General features: G+C 42.4%; 4 protein-coding genes across 10 annotated transcripts in view; 2 read left to right on the top strand and 2 right to left on the bottom strand.

Moving 5' to 3' along the window:
- dock11 (dedicator of cytokinesis 11) overlaps positions 1-3770 on the bottom strand; it is a 37897-nt gene extending 34127 nt beyond the window's left edge. For both annotated transcript variants that reach the window (XM_077588301.1, XM_077588302.1), the window contains exons 1-3: positions 3480-3770; positions 2279-2395; positions 727-816 (exon numbers count right to left, since the gene is read on the bottom strand). In XM_077588301.1, coding sequence (XP_077444427.1) covers positions 727-816; positions 2279-2395; positions 3480-3584 — 312 coding nt within the window. In that variant the 5' untranslated portion in view covers positions 3585-3770. The remainder of the gene's footprint in view (positions 1-726; positions 817-2278; positions 2396-3479) is intronic.
- Positions 3771-4325: 555 nt separating this feature from the next.
- haus4 (HAUS augmin-like complex, subunit 4) lies at positions 4326-6251 on the bottom strand. The gene is made up of 9 exons (XM_077588974.1): positions 6087-6251; positions 5857-5996; positions 5634-5765; positions 5420-5560; positions 5246-5342; positions 5024-5169; positions 4810-4940; positions 4674-4742; positions 4326-4589 (listed from the first exon to the last, which is right to left on the bottom strand). The coding sequence occupies exons 1-9, from the start codon at positions 6151-6153 to the stop codon at positions 4403-4405; spliced, it is 1110 nt and encodes a 369-aa protein (XP_077445100.1). The 5' UTR covers positions 6154-6251; the 3' UTR covers positions 4326-4402.
- A 1157-nt stretch (positions 6252-7408) lies between these two features.
- On the top strand, positions 7409-22543 carry fxr2 (FMR1 autosomal homolog 2). Of its 2 annotated transcripts, none has more exons than XM_077588876.1 (17): positions 7409-8047; positions 9210-9262; positions 10622-10715; positions 10799-10870; positions 10957-11105; positions 12156-12249; positions 12315-12431; positions 12506-12676; positions 14254-14332; positions 14406-14515; positions 14835-14921; positions 18301-18520; positions 18591-18770; positions 19419-19610; positions 19678-19785; positions 19852-19940; positions 21238-22543. In XM_077588876.1, the coding sequence occupies exons 1-17, from the start codon at positions 7997-7999 to the stop codon at positions 21343-21345; spliced, it is 1974 nt and encodes a 657-aa protein (XP_077445002.1). In that variant the 5' UTR covers positions 7409-7996; the 3' UTR covers positions 21346-22543. The 2 variants fall into 2 exon arrangements, with proteins under 2 accessions (XP_077445002.1, XP_077445001.1); XM_077588875.1 differs by having other exon boundaries at positions 7410-8047; positions 14406-14563.
- Positions 22544-23497: 954 nt separating this feature from the next.
- LOC144065803 (uncharacterized) lies at positions 23498-27685 on the top strand. 5 transcript variants are annotated; one of them, XR_013297299.1, is made up of 5 exons: positions 23498-23628; positions 23970-24401; positions 24511-25166; positions 25455-27053; positions 27197-27685. XR_013297299.1 is itself a non-coding variant. In XM_077588926.1 (5 exons), the coding sequence occupies exons 2-3, from the start codon at positions 23993-23995 to the stop codon at positions 25155-25157; spliced, it is 1056 nt and encodes a 351-aa protein (XP_077445052.1). In that variant the 5' UTR covers positions 23498-23628; positions 23970-23992; the 3' UTR covers positions 25158-25166; positions 27020-27053; positions 27197-27685. The 5 variants fall into 5 exon arrangements, 4 of the variants coding, with proteins under 4 accessions (XP_077445052.1, XP_077445049.1, XP_077445050.1 ...); XM_077588926.1 differs by having other exon boundaries at positions 27020-27053; XM_077588923.1 differs by lacking the exon at positions 25455-27053.
- Positions 27686-27756: the final 71 nt, after the last annotated feature.

Here is a 27756-nt window from a genome sequence, read left to right as displayed (position 1 = left end):
CTTTTACTACTACTACTACTGCTGCTACTACTACTTTTACTACTACTACTGCTGCTACTACTACTTTTACTACTACTACTGCTGCTGCTACTACTGCTGCTACTACGACTTCTACTACTACTGCTGCTACTAATACTTTTACTATTACTTTTACTACTACTAATTTTACTACTACTACTGCTGCTACTACTACTTTTACTACTACTACTGCTGCTACTACTACTTTCACTATTACTACTGCTGCTACTACTACTTTTACTACTACTACTACTACTACTATTTTTACTACTACTACTGCTGCTCCTATTTTTACTAATACTACTGCTGCTACTACTTTTACTACTACTACTTTTACTACTACTACTTTTACTACTACTACTTTTATTACTACTACTTTTACTACTAGTACTTTTACTATGACTACTTTTACCACTACTACTTTTTTAAACAAGCCGGTGCAATGAAGGGTAGTGAAAAGAATAAGTGTTTTTCCATTGTAATATCCTGTTATGGGTGTTTTTTCATAGGGTGGGAACGAATTAATTAGTATTTAGTATTTAGTTCATTTCTATGGGAAAGGTTGATTTGAGACACGGGTAAATTGACATAGGAGCTCAGTCTCGGAACGCATTAAGCTCGTATCTCAAGGTATTACTGTACTTGGAGAAGATTCTATTAATGAATTAGTGTGTAAAAACCTAGTGAGACTTTGGCTAGCACACATACCTTTTTGGCAAACAGACTTTTGGCATCCCGTTCCGCATTCTGAGGGACGGAAGGAACCACGGTCCGCCTCTGCCGGGATATTTGGGACTCCTGCAAGCACACACAAGCACAGTGAGAAACAAAACAAAACCCTGAAGAACTTTGTGGAAAGCCACTGAGCGATTGTATCAGGGTCAAAGCAGTTCTTGGAGTAAATAAAAACAGCTGTTTTGGCTGGGTTACTTTGGCCCCTATTTTCGAGAAAGTTGGGGGAAAATCTTCTCTCGCTTTGTTTCCAAAACTCTGCCAATGGTGCTTGTAATAATTTCACAATTATACACTGTGGATCCAGAACTTTATTATGAATGGAAATGTGCTTTTCCATTCAAGAGGAGGCCTATTTAATCCAGTTTGGAAAAAGGAGATTTGGCTAATGAGTATTTATTAAAAATAAATCAAATTTAAGACTCAAGGCTGTCTGATTGGAGGAAAAAAAATCCCCAAATTTGGATGGAATTTACTGTATTTTCCGCACTTTTAAAGGCGCAACTAAACTACTTAAATTTTCTCAAAAGTCTGCAGTGCGCCTACTTTTGCTACTACTACAACTAGTACTTTACGACTTATATTACTACTACTTTCACTACTACTATTTTTATTACTACTACTTTTACTACTGCTTTCACTACTACTATTTTATTACTACTACTTATATTACTTATTTCACTAGTACTATTTTTATTAATATTACTACTCTTAATACTATCACTAGTACTATTTTTATTAATATTACTACTTTTACTACTACTACTTTTACTAATACTTTTACTACTACTACTGTTACTAATACTTTTACTACTACTACTGTTACTAATACTTTTACTACTACTACTGTTACTAATACTTTTACTACTACTACTGTTACTACTACTTTTACTACTACTACTGTTAATACTACTGTTACTACTACTACTACTGTTACTACTACTACTGTTACTACTACTACTGTTACTACTACAACTGTTACTACTACTTTTACTACTACTACTACTGTTACTACTACTTTTACTACTACTACTACTGTTACTACTACTTTTACTACTACTAATTTTACTACTACTACTACTGTTGCTACTACTTTTACTACTACTACTTTTACTACTACTATTACTACTACAACTTTTACTACTACTACTGTTACTACTACTTTTATTACTACTACTTTTATTACCACTACTATTACAACTACTTTTATTACTACTAGTATTACTACTACTGCTGCCACTACTTTTACTACTACTACTGCTGCTACTACTACTTTTACTACTACTGCTGCTACTACTACTTTTAATATTACTAATTTTACCAATACTACTTTTATTACTACCACTTTTTTACTACTTCTACTATTTTACTACTACTACTATTTTACTACTACCACTATTATTACTATTTTTATGAATATTACTATTACTACTGTCCTTACTACTTTACTACTTTTCAGTTGTCCAGCACAACCTCAACCAGGCGGCAACCGTATTTCAACAAATCTAATAAAAGGCCGAAACACCACCGAAACATCATCGACGGGGCAGAGAAGCAGGTCTCTTTGAGGGTCGCTGTGGATCTGAGCTTTTCTCTGGAACACCACGGCCTCGTAGTCCAATGGCTCGATAAATTTAGGCTGTTCCTGAAAAAAAAAATGAAGGAGTCTTTCAGATTACAGAAACAAGAGAAATACTGATGTGACACTTGATGGTTTTTCAGTTTAAGAGAGACGTTCTCAAATCTGCGGGGCTTTTTGCTGACGCGTTTCAAACCGTTCCATGATACAATTACCCGAACGCTACTGTAAAAAAGAAATGCCTTTCCCCAAGTAAACCCACGCAAGTCCACTGAGGTCTGTGCACACGCTTTTGGCCCAAAAGTAGCAGTTCCTTTTCCTGTCATGTGCAACAAGCTTAACCGCAGAGCCGCAAGTCACGGGCCGGGTTTGAGCGGCACCGGCGAACCAGATCATGTTACACACAAGAAGAGCATACGGGGGGAGGGCGATTTGGTCCAAGAAGACTCTTTTCGCTTTTCTTTAACTTTTCAGGGCGTGCATTCCGCTTCGGGACGTTTCCGGGCGGCTGCCGCGTGCGCGTTTCTGCAACATCAGACAAGCCAGTCAATATGAGCTGCGGCAGAAACAGGAACAAAGCCTCATTTGTTGCATCACACTGTTAACAACCAAGTGTCTCAATTAAATACTGGTTAAGGAAACAGTAACAATTTATTTTTTAATTGTTTTTAACACAGCCAATAAAGCCACCCGTAGTTACAATGCTGTGTCAGCAGGGTGCTATGATGCTTTCTTGCCTCAAACCGCCACTAATCCTCTCATGAATGCAGGCAGCTCTACTCTAAACATATTTTTTAAATTAAAAGAATAATGAATAAATCAGGGCATAAACTGCACCATGTGGCAGAATCCATCACACATGCCGAGCTACAACCCACTGGCAGACAAAAGGACTCGAAAGAAACTGAAGGACATTGTTCATAAACGCACCAAAAATACGCGTTTTTTTAATGACACATGAGCGGCCATTTTTACGATTATTTTTTATAGTCCTTGAACGCAGCACTTTTCAGTCTCGTGGACATTCGCTAGCCAAAAACAAATACATACTTAAACAGTGCTTATTAGAGAGCTGTTTCTCGGCTTTCTTAGTGTAAGAAAATAGTAACTTGAGAAAAATAAATAGTAATAAAAAGAAAAACATTCTCACCACCGGGTTCACGGAGCTTCTTACTGCTTCGGACACACTCTGCCTTAGTTCCGCCGCCGTCCCGGGTTTGCTCAGCCTTTTCGTAAATTTCCGGACCTCCGACATAGCGTGGCCAAAATGTCAATTTGTTCGAAATATTCAATAAACCGTGTCCCGGCGGCCAGTTGGGGGCCGTGTTTGGAGGTGGGCGACAGCCAGCCAGACAGCGGCGGCAGCGGTTTGACGTCGTGAGGCGGGACGGCCTTCTCGTGATGCTGATGAGAGGAAGCCAAAGAAAGTGCCGTGGCGGGATGCTCCACTCACACCCTCTTCCGGTTCTCCTCCGCACCTACTTCCGGTCGTCTCTACCCGTTTTAATTTTTAAATATATTTTTTTTAAACTCTAAAAGGAAAATTTCTTGAATAAACGGGTGGATGCATCCCCTAACTCAAATAATTTATTTACCCTAAAAAGTAAATTTAGTGTTCATATTTTTTCCTGCTATTGACGGCGTTACACGTCAAAACTAATTTGACAGGCAGCGATCAAAAAATATTTCGACGTCCATCACAGTCAATCGATGCATATTAATTTAGCTTTTTTTATTATTATTTTGGAGATAAGTTGTTAAATGTGATTGTATGTTTTTGTTGCCCTCTAGTGGAGACGATGCAGTACACGTAATGTTTACAGTATGTTATGGAAGGATTTTGACACTATTTTGTCAAGTCACACATTTTATAGTGGAAAAAAAATCTCAACACCACACAAAAATAGTTGAATAATTAATATTTTATTTTTCAGCCTGTTTCTATGTAAAAACCACTCACTTGTGTATTAATTCCATACATGACACTAACAACAGATTAGTAAAAAAACAAACATTTTATTCAAAAATCAGCAACAACAACATCCAAAACAATTTCCATCTTTGTGACCCTCATCATTTTTCATTGTATTTGGTTAATTCTTTTATAGCCCAATTTTTCAGGTCAATTTCTTCCCGTAATTTTCCATACTCTTCAACCATGGTCCGAAATTCCTTGCCCAAGATCTCCAAAGACGACAACTTGAACTCCGAAGATTGTTTTTCCTCCCGGTAGGCATTCAACTCCAACTCCAGATGTTTTCTAAAAATCAGATCCAATCAATAAAAGCCTATCTTTTACATGCAAAACGCAATATATGAAATAATTCATGCAAAAAACCCTTACCTTATTTCTTTGTGTGCACAAATCATGTCAGGAGTGTATGTTTCCAGCATAATTGCAGCTATTTCATCCCTAAAAAAATAGTGCAATAGTCATAAACTATTAAAAAAATCATATAGTAATAAAATCCACTCCTTACTTAATCTTTTGCAAGACTAATTCACATTTCCCCTCAAGGTAGTCCAAAGATTTCCTATCCAAATTCGCCTGGATCTTCAAGTGGTTTTCCAAAATAAAAGACTGAAGAATCTGAACACACTTGATCATCATCTGCAGGACATAATATCAATAATACTAACTTTTATTTTAAATTAGATGCAGTGAGGCATGTTTAGAACACAAATAAATCTTACAGAGAGGTACTTTTGCGTCACCCTTTGGATGAACACTTTTTTTTCAAGGGTGCTTTCCTCCAGAGCTTTGGCCATTTTTTGGTCCTCTTCGAGTTTTGCCGACAGATGAAAAAACTTGCTGAGCTTCAGAGGTTCACTTTGATTATCTGCATGAATAAATAAATTTAAAAAAATCAGTTATACTGTACATGCAAAAAAAAACAAAAGATTAAAAAAGCCTACCCCATTCAGGTTCATAATAAGAGAGAAAACTGAAACATTTTTTCTTAAGGTGTTCCTCTAGTGCTCCTGGTAGCCATTCTTTCATTTTTTCTATATTCTGATTAAAACAAAGAATATCAAACAACAAACTATACATTGCTTCCAAATCAAAAATCAGTGGTTTTCATCGCGTACATTCTCCGAAGGCATAAACTCCATGACCTGTGTGGGGTTCAAACCCAGAATGGGGGGCTGATCTTTCTCCGTGGTGTTACTCGGATCCAGCAATTTTGCACACTTGGCTACAAGAAGGCACCTCTCCATCGTCTCGTAAAACTGTGAGGACGGTAAAAAGATGTCCAGTTCGTATAAAGTTCGATTCCCTGCGATAATTGTGTTAGCACTCTACCATGTTCTCATTAGATGGTACAGGAACATGTGATTTCCTGACAATGTGGTCCTGGATCATCTCCTGGAGACCTCTGTGAAGGCCCTCGGACTGGAGCCAGAATCGTCGCTGTCTCTGGAGGTTCTTCTTTGCCTGTAAAGATTCTTACTGGGTTCATTTTGTCAAATTCAAACCACTAACTGAGCTAAAAGTTACATATATAATGGTATTTGCTATCATCTACCTTTTCCAGATGTTTTTCCACTGAGGTAGTGAGTCCAGTTTTATCTACATGATGAGAAAGACTACCAAGGAGTCTGCAGAATTGTGGATTCTGACGTAGGTCCTCTTCAGTCATATCACATAATGGAAATGAGGCCAAAACTGCGCAGTTGTCAATCAAAATTCAAGTTATTACAATGTCACAAATGTGGCTTTATTCTCATTTAAAAGAAACAAAACATGTTTTCTCACCGTTACGAATTAGCATGTCTTCATTTTCAGCCGCCAGTATGCCATTAGCATCGAGTTCCGCGGACATTTTGGTCAATATTGAGCTTTTTGAAAAATATTACCCCGTTCCCAAACAGTGGCAAACCACTTCCTGGTTCAAATATGGCGCCTATTGGAAGCTCTTTGTTGATTGGCCGGATAAAGTCACGTGATTCTGTGTGCATGAAAAAGCTGCTTAACTCTCGCGAGAAGTAAGACTAACGCTTGTATATTAATATTTATGCTTTATAATCATTTTCTCCATGATATGTAAGGAAATATAAAGTTTGCACATTAAAAATATATGTTTAAAATGCCTCAATTTCATTAAAACGTAACATTTTCTTAGTCTGTTTCAGTGGCGAACCACTTCCTTGTTCAAGTATGCCGCCAATTGGAAGCTTTTATTGATTGGCCGGATGAAGTCACGTGACTTCATTTGCATGAAAAAACAGCTTACCTCTCGCGAGAAGTAAGACAAACGCTATTAATATTTATGCTTTAAAATCATTTTATCCACGACATGTGAGGAAACTTTTAACATTAAAAATATATATTTAAAATTCGTTAATTTAATTAAACAGTCTGTTTCATTGGCGAACCATTTCCTGGTTCAAAATGCCGCAAATTGGAAGCTTTTTTGATTGGCCAGATAAAGTCACGTGTTTTCGTCTGCATGAAAAAGCTGCGTAACTCTCGCGGTAAGTAAGACGAACGCTTGTTTATTTATATATTATAATCATTTTCTCCACGTTATGTAAGGAAATATAAAGTTTGCACATTATAAATAGGTGTTTAAAATGCCTTAGTTTCATTAAACGTAACATTTTCTCAGTCTGTTTCACAAGGGACGACAGAAATAAGAGAAAATTCGATTGAGAAGTAAAAATGTTTAAATCAACCCATGTCTGTAAATACGTGAATATTTAAAATATGTTTTTCATTCATTGGAACATTCTAACCACAAAGATGAGAATTGGCAGCTATTTACACAACCAAAGCTTCCATTCTACTTTTAAGGAGCCCAAAATTTGTCTCGTTTTTATTGGAATTACAAGACCGGAAATAACAGTAGTATACGTGATTCTAATAAATAAATAAGTAAATATATAAATGTCCTTTTGAGATTGACCTGTCATGTTTGAAAGATTTGTTCAAAATCATCCACATTATTTTAAATAGTGACGTCCTAAAATGTAAATAAGGGACACCTTGTTTACCTTTTTCATAATATAAAGCCTCTGAATCCTTGAATCATTTGATTCAAAGGCTCTCGACCAATCATAGAGCAGGCTTCCGTAATGGGCGGGGCTATGTTGGGTGTTTGAGGTCATTCAGACCCTCACAGATTCACTCGATCGGCGTGAGCAGGAGACGGCTGCCATCTCCGGGGAAAAAAGTATCGCCAGCCACTCGGTGCACCGCAGACGTCCTTTCGGAGAGGAACGCCCGTCAATGATCCACGACAGCCTGCGAAAGTGGCTTTTCCTCCGTTAATTCATCCCGTCGACTGCGCCACACTTGAGGCAGGCTAGCTGGCTAGCATCCCTGGTGTTGATAGTATTAACCGTCACATTGGAGCGTCGTCATCGTGCTCCCCGCCGCCTCCGAGTCGAGACGCACGAAGCCGTGTGTCCGTCGTCTTTCCACTGCCCGGTTGTTCCCGAGAGCTTAGTAGAAAAATCGGTGCTCCGTTTCAGCGTTGATTTAGTTGACACCATCACACCCATCTCCCCCCGAACCCCTCCTCCCTCCTACCCGAAACACTGGACATCCACAAGCGGCCGGGGAGCGGCGAACTGCCGGCCAAGCTGGGGGTGCTGTCGTTACCCGACGAGCTCGGAGCCATTCCGGCTTCAGACAAGCTCAGCCGTGGGGAGCTACCGACAAGCATGGAAGGGCTTGCTGTGGAAGTTCGTGGCTCGAATGGGGCCTTCTATAAGGTAACCTAGCTCCGTAAACTTTTCCCGTTTCCAATAACTTACTTATTCATTTAAATTGTTTTATTAATGAACGAAAAGTGATATTTAAAGCGGCTAAATCACATTAGCACGAGTCATTAGCATTTTTCTCAAAGGGGGATACTTGGCGTCCCAGCACGGATGGTTATTGTGGGGTGGAAAGCTAACACAAGCTAGCCGCGGCCAGCACAGGCAAGCTAGCCGCGGCTAGCGTAAGCTAGCTCGAACTCATCATTTTTTCTTGCTTTATTAATCTGCTGTCGACGTGATAACCGCACAGGTTCGTCACCCACAACGTCTAACCCTTTCGTGTGCCAGTGTCTTTTCGCCAGTGGGATTTCACAGCGAGTTGTGAAGGTCCCAACCACGGTGGAGCGTGCATGAGAAGATGCTAGCTTTGAAGCTAACGAGAAGAAGAAGCTGTCGCTTTCTGTTTCAATTCTTCCACACACACAAAGCTAGCTTTCACATTTACTACACACGCCCGTGTGCTGCTCACATGTCGACCAACGCACGAGAAAACATGGTTGGAGGTCACTTCCAATGGGTTTAAAGAATCCCACTTGATTTATAGCCTCTTTAAATTAGACTATAGTGGGGGTCTTCACGTGGGAGCACCCATTTCACCCAAGGCAACATTATCCCTAGATTGCGTTCGAGTCAAATTGTTAAGAGCTTCTCGTTGGGTGTTGTGCAGAGCCTAAATTTACTCGCCTCCATCAGCCTCACCTGTCGTTTGCTTTAAACCGGGTGACAGTTTGGCCCTGACACGAATGAACGTCGTTTTACGCCCCAAAAAAAATCAATTCCCGAATTCGCAATGACCCCAATAGAGGTGTATGTGTTCACATATTTGACGATTTACCGTCTCAGTCACCACATGGTCCCCTAACCGCGGACCCCCCTCCGATCCAGGACGTTCTGTCGTCAATCTCAGCGACCCATCTGTCACCCGAACACTTGTCCTCAAGTGTTTATCTACATTTTCACCTTGTCGCTCTTTTCCGACAAGTGAGCCCCGAACAATTTTTCCAGCAGGTGAATCCACAACTAGCCAACATGGACGCCATTATGTCCCATATAGTATCGCGTCACACCCAAAGACGCACCACAAACATTGGTTAACGTCTGTTTTCCCTCTTAGGGTTACATCAAGGATGTCCACGATGACTCGCTCACCATTGTGTTTGAAAACAAGTAAGTTTAAACCCTCGTGCGCCCGTAGACGTCGTCATTGAGTTACCACTACTGGTTTTGGCCAGTTCCTTTACTCACTCATTACAAAATGTTCCTCTTGGCACCTGTGCTTGGAATGCAGCTGTCCATACACATCACTAACACTTCATAAGCCCCCCCTCCAACATCCTCCACCACGCCTACCAACACGCACCCCCGGACTCTTTTTATCTATTTGATTCTAAGTGCAGTGCTATGTAGTGCAGGGCGCTACCTAAAAATAGCGGCTAGCCCAAGGTATGCACGGTTGGCAGAAGAGGCCTGGCTAGCCTGTGCTGTTTTTGGGATGCACCCCCCCACCCAGTGTCAAGATCCCTTATGGTGTCAAATGCTTTAAACGTGCGCCGTATTTAACTAAAAAAAATGATGACTGAATCGAGGGTACGGCTTATATGCGCACAAATTCGACTTGACATGCGCGAAACTGCAAGGCGACAAAGACGAAACGCCATAACGCAAGACAATGTGGCTGATATGGTCATTTAGTTGAAAATAGAGAAAAAATAAACATGAAATGCTTAACAAATTTTATTTTGACGTCTGAATAAAATTCAAGAAAAAATGCCCTGGCTTATACGAGAGAAATCGTAAAATTCAATGATTTTTAAGGCAATTTTAAAAGTGCGGCTTATATGCGGAGGCGGCTTATATGTGAGAAAATACAGTATTTTATCAATTAAAAAAGGAACAAAAAACAATCAGTTTTTTGCATTACCTGATCTTTTAGTGAAGTCTACAGAAATTCGGAACTAAATTTGACAAGATTGACTTTTAGTCCAGATAAAATGCTGAATAAAATGTATGTTAAGGCTATGAATGAAATTCCAGATTTAAAAAAACGTAAATTGCATAAAATAGGATACAACTCACTTGGCCTGCCATTACTCACTCTGGGCGCCGCCATCTTGCATACAGTATCTCCGAAATACCACGTGCGATGATTTTTCTTAACATTTTCCCCTTCAAAGTAACACATTTGTATTCTCTATTAAAACCATGAATATGGAGGTGAAAATTGTGAATCAGGAGGTGGCTTATACGAGAGAAATTGTAAAAATCAACGATTTTAAGGCAGTTTTAAGGGTACGGCTTATATGCGAGAAAATAAGGTATTAGACAAAAAGTCCGAATTTGTACTCCTTATTAAAACCAGGAATGAATATGGAGGTGAAAATTGCGAAATGGGGGAGGCTTATACAAGAGAAATTGTAAAATTCAACGATTTTAAGGCAGTTTTAAGGGTGCGGCTTATACGTGGAGCCGGTCAATTTGTGCGAAAATATGGTAGTTTTCAATTAAATCTCGTTTGTGTTACCCAAGCTGGCAACCAGAACGACAGTTGCCCTTCGGTGACGTCCGGCTGCCGCCCCCGACAGATTACAACAAAGAAATCGGCGAAGGAGAGGAGGTAGAGGTATGTAAAACTTTATTTTTTTTTTTGATTATATTTACAACCCAAAAAAGACGCCATTTTGAACCCTTTGCCTTTCCTCCCAGGTTTACTCCCGGGCTAATGAACAAGAACCATGTGGATGGTGGCTGGCCCGGGTCCGAATGATGAAAGGCGAGGTAAACAAAAGCTAACGCTAGCTTCCCAAACGCTTCAGTTCATTATTTAGCCACTCACCCGACTATTTTTTTTTGGGCCGTTTTAGTTTTATGTCATCGAATACGCGGCATGCGATGCCACTTACAACGAGATCGTCACGGCAGAACGCATCAGGCCTCTCAACCCCAATAGTCCTTCTTCAAAAAATTCCTTCCACAAAGTCACCATCCCGGTCCCGGAGGACCTGAGAGATATGTGAGTGTATTTTTTTATTTATTTTTTAGCATGTCCACCTTGCTCCTAAAACGCGTGACTGGACGATTCGCCGAAAGACGTTTGGCCGACGGACAGTTCGCCGAACGGACGTTTCGCCGAAACGGGATTCGCGTGCCCGCCCCGCCCCCGGATCGTGTGTGTACATGTTTTTCAACCTCGGCCCGCGGGCCATATACGACCCGTTACAGATAACATTCATTTAGGAATAAAAAGGGCATGTACTGCCCCCCGCTGGACATGTTTCTAAATACAAGTACATACTACAATGTGCTGCCATTTTTTTTCAATTTTTTATTTTATCCTTATGTTTAAAGTAGTAGCCATTTGGACACGCAATGTAATTTATCAAAGCTGGGGATTGATGTCTGACACTGAGAAAAAACAACACTAGAAGACTTATGTAAAATTCTAAGTGCCTTGGACAGACTAGAGGGCTTAAAGAACAATACCTGAAAATGCCATAGAACACACTTACTTCTAGTTTAATTTTAAATAATTTCCCATTATTTTAGGAAATATATATTCAAAATGATTTGCTGAGAACCTTAATTCAAAGATTAATCTGAACATTTTCTATGCTGGTGTAAGTTTTCTGGATTTACAATTTCATTACAGTAGTACTTACTGTTACTACTACTTTATTTTCTCTATTTCTTTTGTCACATACTGTTCTGCGTGATCTCCAAATGGCTACTACTTTAAACGCAAGGATAAAATAAAAAATATAAAAAATTGGCAGCACATTGTAGTACCTACTTGTATTTAGAAACATGTCCAGCGAGGGGCAGTACATGCCCTTGTTATTCCTAAATGAATGTTATCTGTACAGGCCGTATATGGCCCGCGAGGTTTAAAAACATGTACACACACCATCCGTGGGCGGGGCGAGCGCACGAATCCCGTTTCGGCGAAACGTCCGTTCGGCGAACTGTCTGTCGGCCAAACGTCTTTCGGCGAATCGTCCGAGTACCCCTAAAACGGATCCTCCAAGACCACCGCCGATTTCCGCGTTGTTTTGTCTTGGACCAGCTGTTCAGGCGAAGACATTCACAAAGACTTCAGGAAAGCGATCGGCGCCAACTGCATCTTCTTCAGCGCCCCAACACACGAGCTTATTGTGCTGGTGAGTTTTTTTTTTTTTAGCTAGTCCAAGAACATTTGTAATCCCGTTTTTTCGCCCTTTACCAGTCCACAAACGAGACCACGACAAAACGTGCCACCCTTCTCAGCGACATGCATTTCCGCAGCATCCGTACAAAGCTCATGCTCATGTCCCGTAACGAGGAAGCCACCAAACATTTGGAGGTAATCGCCGTCTCTGGGCGCGCTAGCTACACGCGGGCTATTTTTTTCCTTTTTAAACTGTTTTTTCCCCCTAGACAAGTAAGCAGTTAGCTTCGGCGTACCAGGAAGAGGTCCGCGTGAGAGAAGACCTGATGGGCCTCGCCATCGGCTCGCACGGGGCGAACATCCAACAGGCCCGCAAAGTCGCCGGCGTCACGGCAATCGAACTGGAGGAAGAGAGCTGTACTTTTAGGATCTACGGAGAAGTATGTACCCTATTTTCGCGCATGTATTTGTTGCTAAAAATGACTGAATCGAGGGTGCGGCTTATATGTCCACAAATTAGACTTGACATGCACAAAACTGAAAGGTGACAAAGACGAAATGTTAGACAATGCAGCCGTTACGGTCATTTATTTCAAAATGGAGACAAGATAAACAGATAAAATGGAAAACAAAATTTATTTTGACGTTCATGAATGAAATTCAAGAGAAATCTTCCATAAAATGTGAAAAAATGCTCGCTCAGGGTGCCGCCATCTTACCTAGGGATGACAAACTAGACCGCTACGGACACTTCCTGGTTGTACTGCTCACGTGACCTCCTTTTTGAATTTATCTAAGTGCAAGCCACACCCTTTTTGGAATGTGCAATCTAGCAGACAATCCTTTCGATTCATACAATATCTCAGAAATACCACGTGCGATGATATTTAAGATTTTCTCTTCAAAGTACCGTATTTTCACGACTATAAGGCGCACATAAGTCTTAAATTTTCTCCAAAATAGGCGCCTTATAATCCAGTGCGCTTTGTATATGGACCAATACTAAAATTGTTATCACGATAAAATGAATCAGTTGATAGGGTACACCGACTCTACTATTTTCCCGTAGACAAAGTACTGCGCTGTGACTGCTGGGATATGTAGTAGTTCTTTTGTCAATACACCCAATGGATTGTGGCCTGTATACATCGACATCAATACAGCTTGACGAAGCATGGAAAGCACCGTTGGAAAAGTTACGCTAGCTACCAGCTAGCTACTATTTGCGAATGGATTGTGGGCTGGTTCCGGTAGCCAGCGCTATTGCGGTTAGATATTCATATATAATATAGAACAGGGGTCGGGAACCTTTTTGAAAGAAAGAGCCATAAACAATTCCCATTTTCAAATGTTATTCCTTGAGAGCCATACTCACAATTTTAAAGTCAAAATACATGAAAATGTGCAATTTTTTTTTGTCATTTTCCCACTTAAAGTACAAAAAGTCTCTGAATTCTTTTGACAACATTGTTACGCTGTTGCTAATCAATTAATGTCAATGAGTTCAATGAGAGAATGATTGCAGAAGACTCAAATCAATGCCACAGTTCCTACGTGATGTTCCTATTGGTCCGTTCAGGACTCGGCTCCCTCACCAGCAGTTTCCATATTTTAGCTCAGAGCCATATGCACCCATCAAAAGAGCCACATGTGGTTCCCGAGCCATAGGTTCCCTACCCCTGATATAGAATATATATTAGTCTAAAAAAACGGTGCGTCCTTTGTGTGTTTAAAATACAGAAATAGCACTCGTTACTGACACTGCGGCTAAAAATACGATGTGCCATATAGTCGTGAAAATACGGTAACACATTTGTACTCCCTATTAAAACCATGAATATGGAGGTGAAAATTGTGAATTGGGTGGCTTATACGCGAGAAATTGTCAAAATCAACGATTTTAAGGGGATTTAAAGCTGTCTTATATTCGAGAAAATACAGTAAATGATTTTGCTTGCCCCTTGCACTGTAAATGTTAACTTTTGCACTTTTATTTGAATTGTGTGTCACTTCCCAGTCCCCAGAGGCCGTCAAGCAGGCACGGGAGTTTCTGGAATTTAAAGAAGACTACTTTCAGGTACCTCGGAACCTTGTCGGTGAGTGAGGCGCTCTCGTCGGTGGAATTTTTGCTTGGTAATTCTGCAATCTGAGCAATCTCGTCTCGCATAGGGAAAGTCATCGGCAAGAACGGCAAAGTCATCCAGGAGATTGTGGACAAGTCGGGTGTGGTCCGCGTCAGGATCGAAGGCGACAATGACAAAAAACTTCCCCGTGAGGAGGTAGGCAGACAGGGGGCAGGCAGGGACGACACTGCCAACAGCAAAGAGGTGAATGGACCGTTAAGCTCGTCGCCGTAACGCCGCCCCGCCCCCTTGCGCTTTCTGCTTTGACACTTGGAATGTTTTCAATGCACATTGGCTGTTGGCATCTGGCTGTGAGCTTATTCCTTTACAATACTCATGATTGTTCCTTGTAGGACTACCTCGCTTTAGTGGTTTGCTCCAAATCCTTTGAATTATTATTGTTTTTTTACAATGGTAGGAAAAAGTAAGATGCATATCAATGGTCTTCTTCGTTTTCCCCCCTCTTTTGCATCAGGGAATGGTACCGTTTGTGTTTGTGGGGACGAAGGAGAACATCAGTAATGCTCAGGCCCTGCTGGAGTACCATGTGTCGTACCTTCAGGTGAGTGTAAGCAACACGTGCTGCCCCCTACAGGCGACAAGCTAAGTCATCTGCTGAGCGGTGGGGGTATTTATCAGTAGCGTGAACAGAATACAGTGGTACCTCGACATACGATCTTAATCCGTTCCGGGACTGAGGTCGTATGTCGAGCTTTTCGGAACTCGAGCGGACGTTTCCCATTGAAATGAACTAAAAACTAATTAATTCTCCAACCCTCTGAAAAAACACCAAAAACGGGGGTCGGGGGGACTTTATCCACGGCAACAACGCACTCGTAAACGAACAAACAAATTTAAATTAACTTGGATTAATATATACAGACACTCAAACATACGTTTAATGTAACTTTACACAAAACTGAATTCTAATTTTGTTTTTTGTTTTTTTACCTTCGTTCTGGGCGGGTTAGCTATTTGCCACGCCTCCACCCTCACATTCGCTATCGATGGGATGTTTGCTGTTGTATTCCCTTCAAAATATTCCAAAAATGATGCACACAAATGTCCTCACAATAGGATAACGCACGACCACTTGCCAACGAGAAGTAGTCTTGAATGAGCGATCGCGGGAGCTAACAGGCTAAGGAAGGAATAACAGCCTACCCACGTATTGATTGTGGGTAATGAAGTTTTATTCTGAGAAAGTGTGCCATTGCCTATTGGTGTTGTGTGCACGAGTATATTTCATTACTCAGAAAGCCCTCTTTTTGCCCACGCATGCGCGTTGTGCGTTTCCTGGTCGAAACTCGTCTGAATAAATCGTTCAGTGCTCGTCGATATCTGTTATACACGAAAGAGATGCGGCAAAAAAGACAGTGCGGTACAATGATAAACAGCCTCTCATGTCATGGCCACCTGGCTTGGTCGCGTCTCGAAATTTTGATCGTATCGCGGGCGAATTATTCGATCGAAATTTTCATCGTACCTCGAGCATGTCGTAGGTAGAGCTGATCGTAGGTTGAGGTATTACTGTACAGTCATACCTCTACTTACGAATGCCTTAAGGTACGAAATTTTCAGGTTACAATTTTTTGGGGAAGTGAGTGACCTCTACTTATGAATGTCCTAGGGTCCAAAATTTTCAGGTTACGAAATTTTTTTTGTATGCAAATGGTTGACTCGTGATATGGTAGGACGGGCTCTTGCCACCACCTGGCGGACAAACACGGGTATTACGTCTGCCATAACGGTCACTGGGGGAACTATTTCAGCGACGCAGGGCACATTTTCATATGCTTTATTCATTTTTAGACATTAATAAATCTTTCTCATTTTTGTGTGGTTCCTCACATCTTCCATACAAAATTGGGACACTGGCCAATTTTAAAGGGTTTCGTTGGTAGTTGTGTGAGGACCATGGAACAAATGAGAGAATTTGTATATAAAGTACACTTCCACTTACGAAATTTTCAAGATACAAAAAAAGTTCTGGAACCAATTAATTTCGTAAGTAGAGGTACGCCTGTACACTATATGGAATCACTTATCGGCCCCCCACCGAACATGCTGAGTGCGCCACGTTTTGTCCTTACCTCATGCGCTTTTATAAATAGCCCCTTCGCTCTGGGATTGGATGACTGGCATGCTGGGAGTTTAGATTACGCCTATCTGGACCCCATGTCCAAAATTAGGAGCCGACTCTCACCTCATACCCTTCACAGTCCCCTCACCCACCCCCGGATTGAGGTACAGCTGTCTTTGGCAGGCAGCTGTCACCGTAGACGCACATGAGACCGCCGCGTTGCCGGTGTCCGCCCACCAAATTGCGATTGGTCGGTGTGATGATGTGTATATATATATATTTTTTGGTCACTTTTGAACAACTCCTCGAATAAGGAGCGCTTTGAGAGGTCGTGTCTGAGCGTTTTCGCCCAATTGATATGCACTAAATTCAAGATTCTGTAGAAGTCACTGTCTGGGTACATTGCTTGCTGACGCGCTATATTTATACAGTGGTACCTCGACATACGATTGTAATCCGTTCCGAGACTGAGATCGTATGTCGAGCTTTTCGTAACTCGAGCGAACGTTTCCCATTGAAATGAACTAAAAACTAATTAATTTGTTCTAACCCGCTGAAAAAGCACCAAAAATACGATATTGGATTGGAAAAAATGTTTTATTTCTTCTAATTTGCCATCTGTTAACAAAGTAACACATAATTAGTGGCTTAATAGTAATAAAATGTGTTTAATAGAAGTAAAATTAGACGCATTTCGCGGAGGGTAGAGACAACGACATACGCGGGGGGGTGTTCGGGGGGACTTTATCCACAACGCACTCGTAAAGGAACAAACAAATTTTAATTAATTTGGATTAATATATACAGAAACACTCCAACATATGTTTAATGTAACTTTAAACAAAACTGAATTGTAATTTTGTTTTAATCTTTTTTTACCTTCGTTTTCCGGGTTAGCGGTTTGCCACGCCTCCACCCTCGCGTTCGCTATCGATGGGCTGTTTGCTGTTGTATTTCCTTCAAAATATTCCGAAAATGATGCACACAAATTTCCTCACAATTGGATAACGCACGACCACTTGCCAACGAGAAGTAGTCTTGAATCGTATGTCGTATCCTATTCCTGCATCCTCACCCTCTTGCTACTGTGACAACAAAATTTCCCGAATACGGGATGAATAAAGTTATCCAATCCAATCCAATGAGCGATCACGGGAGCTAAGGAAAGAATAACAGGAAATGCAATAGCTGAGCTTCCTACATATTGATTGTGGGTAATGAAGTTTTATTCTGAGAAAGGGTGCTATTGCGTATTGGTGTTGTGTGCACGAGTATACTTCATTACCCAGAAAGCCCTGTTTTTGCCTGCGCATGCGCATTGTGCGTTTCCTGGTCGAAACTCGTCTGAATAAATCGTTCAGTGCTCGTAGATATCTGTTATACACGAAAGAGATGCGGCAAAATAAGACAGTACGCGACAATGATAAACAGCCTCTCATGTCATGCCCACCTGGCTTGGTCGCATCTCGAAATTTTGATCGTATCGCGGGCGAATTTTCATCGTACCTCGAGCATGTCGTAGGTAGAGCTGATCATAGGTTGAGGTACCACTGTATAGTGAAAAAGGCGGATTTGTGAAAGGGGAATCGGTTTTACAAACAAACTAATGAAATCCCCCTGAATGTAAATACATTTCCTGTATCCCTTTTAAATGGGACACTGATCATTTTTAAAGGGTTGATTTTTTTTTAGGACTTTGGAACGAATTACGGAATCGACATATAAAGTACTGTTCTACTTACAAAAAAAGTCGTGGAACCAATTAATTTCGTTAGTAGAGTTACGATGGTCCGGGAAGAAAACGTATACGTTGACAGGTATGTGGTTGCAACTCATCTCACCTTTTCCACGTTGTCAGGAGGTGGAGCAGCTGCGCATGGAGCGTCTCCAAATTGACGAGCAGCTCCGCCAAATTGGAGTGGGCTACCGCGCGCCGCAAAACCGAACCGGGCAAGCTGGTACAGAGCGAGAGAAAGGTTACCAGACCGACGAAAGCAGCAACTCCCTCCACAATTCCCGCACCTACGGGGGTCGCGGCAGAGGTCGCCGGCCTTCCAACAGCATGCACTCGGGATACGGTAGGACCGAATTGCCAGTTTATTAGCTCCACCTCCACGAGGAGAAAGTAAGAGCGCTTTGTTTCCACAGGGACAAACTCTGAGCTTTCCAACGCCTCCGAGTCGGAGGAGGTCAACGAGCGTGACCAACGGCCCCGGGGAGTCGGTGGGGAGGACCGAAGCTCCAGGCGGGGCGGTCGAGGCCGGGGCGCCAACCCCGGACGAGGACGCGGCGGGCCGGCAGCCAAACCGGCTAACTCCATCAGCTCCGGTAGGCCATTTGTGGAAGGCAGCGTTTAAATTGGATTGGATAACTTTATTCATCCCGTATTCGGAAAATTTCGTTGTCACAGTAGCAAGAGGGTGAGGATGCAGAAATAGGAAAGGCATTTTAGACATAAATAGATAGGTAATAAGTAAGTTAATAAATAAATACATGAATAAATAAATAAGCGTGTTGCTGAAATATATATATACATACATGCATGCATGCATGCATACACGTACACACACGTATATGTATGTATACGTGTGTATGTATACATACATGCGTATACATACATGCGTATACATACACTCGTATACATACACGTACACATACACACGCGTACATATACATGTATACATGCACACATGCATACATACGTATACATACATATGTATACATACATGCGTATACATACGTACACATACACACACGTACATATTCATATATACATACACACACATACATATACATATATATACATACATACATACACACATACATATGCTCACACACATGCACACACACGTACACATGCACACACACAAATACACATGCACACATACACACACACATACATACACATACACACACACACACACACACACAATGTGACTCGTTATAACCATAACGGATCTACTTTGGTGTTTCCAGTGCTGAAGGACCCCGACAGCAACCCCTACGCCTTGCTGGACGGGGAAGGAGACCTGGTGGACACGGATGGCGGCGAAAGCACGGGAGACCGCCGTAGACGTTCCCGTCGCCGCCGCAACGACCAGGAGCCCAGCGTGATGGACGCCGCGACGGAGTCCGACAGCCAGGCCGGACCCAACGAGAATGGACTAGGTGAGAAACGTCTTGAAAGTCTTTTGACGAACTGACGTAAACATGCGGCTCTCCTCGGACTTATTAGACGAAGAGGCAAGACCTCAACGCCGTAACCGAAGCCGTCGCCGTCGCAACCGCGGCGGTCGCCCGGAGGGAGGCTCCGCCAGCCGCGAGCGGCAGCCGACCGACAGCGGTGAGCTGAGTTTTGTTACGTCGGTTCACGCACGGCGAGTTTCTCTAAACTATCTGTACGCTTTAGTGACCGTCGCTGACTACATATCCCGTCCCGAGTCCCAGAGCAGACAGAACCTTCCTTTGAAGGAGAACCACACTGGTCCTGAGCCCAAGGTACTGACTAACGTTGTATTAGTTTGGAATTTTTAAAATACCGTATTTTCTCGCATATACGCCGTATTTGGCGCTCACAAAAATGATGACTGAATCGAGGCTACGGCTTATATGCGCACAAATTAGACTTGGCATGCATGAAACTACAAGGTGACAAAGACGAAACGCCATAATGCAAGACAATACGCCCGATATGGTCATTTATTTCCAAACGGAGAAAAGATAAACAGATAAATAGCTTAATTTATTTTGACTTCTATGAATGAAATTCAAGATAAAATCTTGCATAAAATGTGAAAAAGCTCACTTGTGCCTGCCATTGCTCGCTCGGGGTGCAGCTATCTAACCTAGGAATCAAAGGCACTTCCTGGTTGTACTGCTCACGTGACTTCCTTTTTGAATGTATCTACGTGCAGACTAGCAGTAGCTCAGAAATACCACTTGTGATGGTTTTTATCAAGATTTTCCCTTCAAAGTAACACATTTGTAGTCTATAGACGTCCAATCCATTGGACTTTCAATGGTAGCGAATGAGTTACGGGCTACAAAATAATAATTGTAATCGACAAAAATAATACTTTTTGCCTTTAAAACACAAATTTGAGCAGATGGAAGGCAACCATGATTACCATAATTACCACATTTTCTCGCATATAAGCCTTATTTGACGCTAATGTGCTTTTGTAGTAGTGGGAGTAGAAGTACAAGTAGAAATAGTAGAAGTACAAGTAGAAATAGTAGTAGTACAAGTAGAAATAGTAGTACAAGTACAAGTAGAAATAGTAGTACAAGTAGAAATAGTAGTAGTAGTAGAAGTAGAAATAGTAGCAGTAGTAGAAATAGTAGTAGAAGTAGTAGAAGTAGAAATAGTAGTAGAAGTAGAAATAGTAGTAGAAGTAGAAATAGTAGTAGAAGTAGAAATAGTAGTAGAAGTAGAAATAGTAGTAGAAGTAGAAATAGTAGTAGAAGTAGAAATAGTAGTAGAAGTAGAAATAGTAGTAGAAGTAGAAATAGTAGTAGAAGTAGTAATTGTAGTAGTAGACCCTAATAATGTGCTTTTGATTCATACAGTATGTCAGAAATACCACGTGATGATTTTCCCTTCAAATTAACACATTTGCACCCTCTATTAAAACCATGAATATGAAGGTGAAAATTGGGAATCAGGGGGGCGGCTTATACGTGAGAAATTGTAAAATTCAACAATTTTAAGGATGCGGCTAATATGTGGGGAAATACGGTATTTCACAGTAATAAACGATGCCTTGGAAATGACCGAAATGCTTAACCTTTCCAGGAAAATGGGACCAGCAACAAACCGGACGAGATAACACCCAAGCGTTCACCCAGCAAGGGCTTGACACCAGCCAGCGAGACCGTCACGTTGGTCAACGGCGTCTCATAATGAGACCGCCCAAAACCCCTCGCGAACCCAAGTCTTGAGCAAGAAGACTCCATGGCAAACTGTCCCTGCTTGCATTAACTTAAAAACCTAAAACAGATGAGTAAAAAAAGTACCTGACAAAGTTCCTCAATCCATCCAATGAGAATGGAGCGAAAAGAAAAAAAAATACGACGCATCAAACTTTTAAAAAAAACAACAACGGTGTATGCTATATCCTATCTATCAGTACTTAGTGCTTATTTAAAAACAAAAACAGAAAAAAAGTAGCTTGCCAAAAATGACCTGGTGGATAATGACTTGAGTTTTGAGGAAATTATCCACACACGACAACAAGGACTAGATTTTCTCGTTTCTCTTCTATCTTGGTTTCCGTCATTGTTTTTCGCCGGTTTTGGACCCTCGTAACAGCGTCCAAGGCGTAAACCGGAGAACAATAGTCCCAACGCGTCTCAGCGCTCACACTCCGAGGCTGGAATATCGATAGACATTGTGCCTTGAATTAGAATTTTGATTTGTTTTTGTTTTTTTTTGTCGTCGGAAGGAAGACGGGGGGAGGGGCGTGGTCCGTTTTGGTCACTAAGAACGAACCGACGGAGCGATTGCGACAGTCGCAAGTGAGGACGATAGTTGGGGGGTTCAATTTAGGTGCCAAACGACAGATTTGAAGGCGCTTTTCTCGTTCCAAAATAAACTGGACGGGAAAGTTAAAGCAGCGATGAATTACCGTAACCACAAAACTAAACTTAAAAAAACGTACGCACACTCGATTTGACCGAATACTTCAACCGAGGGGGGGTCTCAGGTGACACGTCACCCCCGTTCACCTGTCCCGAGATGGACGAGACGCCTTTTCGAAACGTGACGAACTCAACAGTTGACTTCTAAGAGGTAGAGCTAGCTTCCGGCTACGATCTTGCGTGGTGTACGCGCGGCGCACGCGGGGCGCGACTACCTTTTGGTGGGGGCGGTTCCGTTTCCGCCATTTGGGGACGGCCTGGGAAGTAAAAACTGCGGGGTTGGGACGGCATCCTATGAGATGAGAGCCACGCGCAAAATGGCGGAGAATGTGGAGTCAGGGGGAGGGACTTATCAGTGGCTCTCTGCTCATCTTACTGTTGTCTTGATGACCTCTTTTTTTTGTTGCTATTTCCACATCTTAGAAATATTAAATAAAAAAAGAAAGTGAAATCAACCCTTACTCTGGAGACGAACTTTTGATTTCTTGTCTCGTGGGTTTGCCGGCTATTTTTCTAACTTGCATGACACTTTTTTTGGCTAATCATCAGCGCTTGTCTTGTGCATGAAAGAGGGTGTTGTCGTACGTGGATCGGAATCGCAAAGCCATCGCGTTCACACGATTCCAATCGCTGCTAACGTACACGCCGAATGTCCACCACTCGGCGACAACTCCGAGTCTTCCACGTGACAGTTTCAGTTGCATGTGTGCGGGTTTGTGTACATTTATACCTCATTGTGAGTGCTGTATTTCCCGTATATCTGTACGCCACGTATCCCGTTGAACGACTGTGTGCGCGAACGAACGTGTGCTGGTTGTACGGTTGTCAGATTTTTGTCCATGCATTCGTGAACTGATGGCAATAAAGGACTTTTTTATGATTTTGGTAGAAAATTTTGACAAACTCACCCTTTTTTTCTTAAATGTACGTTTGGGTGAGCAATTGAAAAAAAAAAATATAAATACAATAACATGTTTAAATAGTTACAAATTAAGGTGTTACAACTACTGGATTTTTTATTTAATCGTTTTATGGATAACCAAAGCCCTCCATTTGTCCCTGCTAACGAACATCTATGATTGTCCGCTCATATTTCATAACTCACTGTGTCATAAAAACTAAAATGACGTTTATAGAGACATCAAAAGATAAAGCTACAAAGCTATATAAAGCGTGAAAAGTCATGTTTTAACGTACATTGACCACGATCACAGACATGTATGGATTAAATATTGCATTTTAGCAAATATACCCTTTAAGTTATTAATTACTATCATTATTTAATAATAATGCGATTATTTAATGTTCTTTTTTTGTAATCGCGACCATGATGGTAGCGTGCCTCTGTAACCGGAAATGACGCAGTTCCAAATGAAAACATGGCTTCCCTTCGACCAATCACAGATGACTTACTTTGAACGACAAGTTGATCTACCAATAGCATTTAAGTATTTCATTTCCCTCGCCGGTGTGCGCCATTAAGTTACGTGTTCCAGCAGTTTCGGCTCGGTGGTAAAGCGGGCTGTCGACGACGACTGGAAAATAGGTCAGTTTTAATCATTCCATTGCACATATTTTGCCCAGACATTATGTTCTATATTAACGCAATTTAGTTAATAGTAATAAATCCGTGTTAAGTATCTCACTTCGAGCCTCACACGGCTGCAGTGGCGCCATGCTAATCTTTGCTAGCTAATCAGGAAGTGGCTAACATCTTAGCCTCTTTGTTGCTAGCATAAGATGTCGCTTTTATCTGCATCTTTTGGCGGACGTTAAGCGTAAGACCCTCCGCCTGAGATATTTTAAGTGGTTATCGTCCGTTATTTGGTGGCCTATTTCTTTTAAATCGCGTTCAATGACGGTTTTTCGTGTTTGTACCACGTGTAGGGCGATCTCCCCCCCGTGCAACAATGGTGAAGCTATTCATTGGAAACCTGACCGAGGAAACTGGAAGGGAAGAAATTGAAGCTCTCTTCACACCGTACGGCGTGGTAACAGAATGTGCCAAGTACAAAAATTACGCCTTTGTCCACATGGATGACCGTAAAGCGGCCACCAAAGCCATTCGGGAGCTCAATATGTACCAGCTTAACGGCAGAGCCATGAACGTGGAGCCGAGCCGAGGGAACAACCAAGGTCCGGTCAAGATCCACATCGCCAACGTGGAGAGGGGATTCGAAAAGGAGCTGAGAGAGCTTTTTGAGGAATACGGTACAGTCACGGAGTGTGCGATCGTGAAGAATTTTGCTTTTGTTCACATGGGCAACTCGGAGGAAGCAATGGATGCCATAAAGGGCCTGGATAACACAAGGTTTCAAGGTGAACCCGTTTTTTCCCCCCAAATAAAACCGGTTGTGTGGCTTGGCTGACTTTCCCCAACTTTATATACATGAGAATTTAAAATGTGGGTGTCTTCTCTCTCTTTCAGGACAAAACATCCACGTCCAACTGTCAAAAAGCAAGCCGGCCTGGGGTTCGGGAGAGGAGGACTTTGGTCCGCCGCCTCCACCGCCCGGCCGGGGTGGCTTTTACCCCCACCCCCCTCGCTTCCACCACGAGCCCCCGTACGGCGGTCGCATGGGCTCTTATCCGCCCCCACCCCAGATGCCTCCCCCCCGACGACCAATGTACCCAGACCGCGGCTACGGCGGCGAGCGCGAGGGCTACGGCGGCGTGGTCGATTATTACGAGAAATTCCGCGCCCGCCCTTACGGTGCCCCAGGTTTCGACGACCGCCGTTCGGGGGCCATCCCCCCGCCGCCGCCACCTCCCGCCACGATGGGAAGAGAACGCGTCGGGATGGGCGAGGGGTTCGACCGCCGGCCGGGCCCCCACCCTCCCGCGGGTTACATGGGCCGCGACCGCAGCCCCATCCGGCGAGCCGGGCCTCCCCCGCCGCCGCCCCCGGCTCCGGCGTCTGGTAACGGCTACTCCTACGAGCGCACCCGTTTCAACCCGCAGATGAAACCCCAGCCGTACGCCCCGCCGTACCCCAGGAACAACTTCGCACAGAGCGGCCCCGTCCCGACCCCGCCGCAGCCCAACTATGGCGCCTATCAGGCCCACGGCGTGTAACCCCCGGAGGTGAGTACAATCCGCAGACAACCCTCACCTCCCCTGCCCCCACCCTTCACAACGGGGTTCGCGTGCAAACAATCCCCAAAGCGTAAACGAGTAGACCAGCCTCGGATGGAGTAGGATGGCGTTTTTAGGTCACCCACCAGAGCGCCCCACCCCCCCCGAGATCAATTCAGTGCTAACCGATCCTCCCCGAAAACTGTGCCGTTTTATTTAAAAGCGACCGAACGCGCGTGGACCTTGAGTCGAAAAACCGAACCCTTCCTTGACGTGTGGTATGCTCTCTCTCTCCAGGTTTAGAATATGTCAAGAACGCCGTCTGCTGATGCGCATGGTGCTATACGCCCCCCCCGCTCCCGCACGTCTTTGGTGGATTGCGTTGCGTTCGCCGGAGACTTACTGGAAGATACCGTTTTGCGGACAGCGACGTTCTTAAAAAGAAAAAAAATGCACCAAAAAAAAGAGAGCAAACAAATCCTCCGATTCCTTGTTGCATTCACGTATACTTCTCAGCTGTCAATGCCTTTTCTGTTCCTCTGTGTTACTCCTCAAATTCTTAGATTGTTTGGTATTCAGTGCTTAGCTCAGTGTGACGCATTATTACACTATTCTTATTTTCTTTTTTTTTTTAATTCACTTGGCCGCCAAAATAAATTAGGGTTCAGTCTTTGTAAACAACTATAGCCTCTATGTAGACTTATTTTTGGTTAGGCATTAATGTAAAAAATAATGCGTCGGAGTGTTTATATATACGCATATACATTTGTGTGGCGGATGATAAAAATGACTCAAATGTACGCATGTAAAATCCAAATTTTAGTTTTCTCCGCTTTGTTCGTGTGTATTTTGTGTTCCCGCGTTCATATGGCAACACTGTATGGTTCTAGTTAGCTTGCATTTTTATTTTTTTTCCCCCCTTCATCGTCTGAAATATTTTTAATAAACAGTTCAAAGCGTGACAACTGTGCGTTCAATGTGCGTCGCAAGCCGACGGGTGCGCAGTTAGCGCCCGTTGGTTCGAAGCCGGACAGCGGGTAGGTGTGGTTATTTAATTTCTAACGATATTCGTCGGCCACGATTCGATTTCGATTCGAGGGCCTTACGATTATGTATAAATTAAACAGAAATTTATTCATTGTAAATTTTATTAAAACACAGCTGGAGCAATGCGGCGTATCAAAAATTCATCGTATTGATTGGGTCGTCTCTACGCTAAATTATTGCATCCTGACGTCACGATTCAATCAATAGCGAGGGTGTCAAACTAATTTTTAAATTGTTGTATTCGCATATTTACCGATCAGTCGTATTTAATTGCGTAAATTCAAGTTTTTTTTCAACAGGGTCAACTGTAAAGGTATAAAAACGTAATACCCCAAAAAATGAGAGATTGCTAGCTTGGCGCTAACGTTCATTAAAAAATATATATTTATTTTTAATTGGATCATTAGGGGGACGATATTTAGTGGATATATTTTGCGGGCTAGACCGCGTACCCCCAATTTGGTTGCCATTTTCTGATGGAAATATTATGGCTGCTATTTTTACATAGACAAAATTATATCGTGGGCTAGATGTGCTAATGTGTCGTAGCATTTTAGCACCCAATCTGAAACGGCAATATTTTTGGGGTGTAAAAATACACCTACAAAATAACATTTGACCTAATTCCAGGATTATTGTTTAAGTTCTTGGTCCGTTCTAAATGACCCTGGGAGGCCCCCAAACCTCGAGTTTGACACCCTCAGATTTTTTTTATCGCTCGTCCGATTTCGTCTGAATTTGACAATGTACATCATTGGTTAAAAACCCTCCATGGATTATTGTCTTGGTGTTCTCAGTCTATGTTTTTTTTATAGGTTTTTAGACTCTGCAGGCGGCTTCCAGTTCATGGTAGGTGTTACTTGAATGATTAGCCAATTGCGGAACCAGATCAGTTTAGTCCAAAAGCTGCCCCCCGTAATAACCCTTATTTCCTTAATTGTTATTTTTGGGTTCTTATGGAATGTTTTAAAGTCAACTTTTCTTGTCTGCAGGCCCGTCTTCAATTGGGAGTCTCAAGTCAGGGGGGGTCTGGACCTGGATCTGGTGGGCAACGTGCACTGAAGGGAAAACGGGGGACCAGATGACATCACAACTTTGGACGACTGAACTTTTTGGGGGCTCATGTGAGACATTCTGCACTCAGGGACACCACGAGACATTTCAAGTTCTTGCATATAATTCGTCATAGCATTATGCCCCGCCCCCTCTTTTTTTAAATGGTGGAATTCGCACCTGTCGACTTTTTATAACTATTTTTGTGCCTAAACTACAGGACGAAATGTTTGATCGTGTAGTACTTCTTCTACTTTTACTATACATGGACGGGACGTGTCAGATTTTTGAAAAGAGAAACTTTTTACAGTTTGTAGTTTTTATTGGAACAATCGGAGGCTTTACGATGTTTTTGTTAATCTTTTACATGATGTCTTTTGTATGACTGCCCTTTGTGTAGATAAAGATGCGATGTGGTTAAATTCCAACATGGAGTGATTCTTCTTTTCTTTTTGAAAGATATTTTAGAGTACAAGGTATCGGCCAATACCGAATCAAG

This window comes from Stigmatopora argus, chromosome 20 (assembly GCF_051989625.1).
Source record: "Stigmatopora argus isolate UIUO_Sarg chromosome 20, RoL_Sarg_1.0, whole genome shotgun sequence".
Classification (NCBI taxonomy): Eukaryota; Metazoa; Chordata; class Actinopteri; order Syngnathiformes; family Syngnathidae; genus Stigmatopora; species Stigmatopora argus.
The sequence above is the reverse complement of the archived record's forward strand: the minus strand, read 5'-3'. Positions and strand labels throughout refer to the sequence as shown.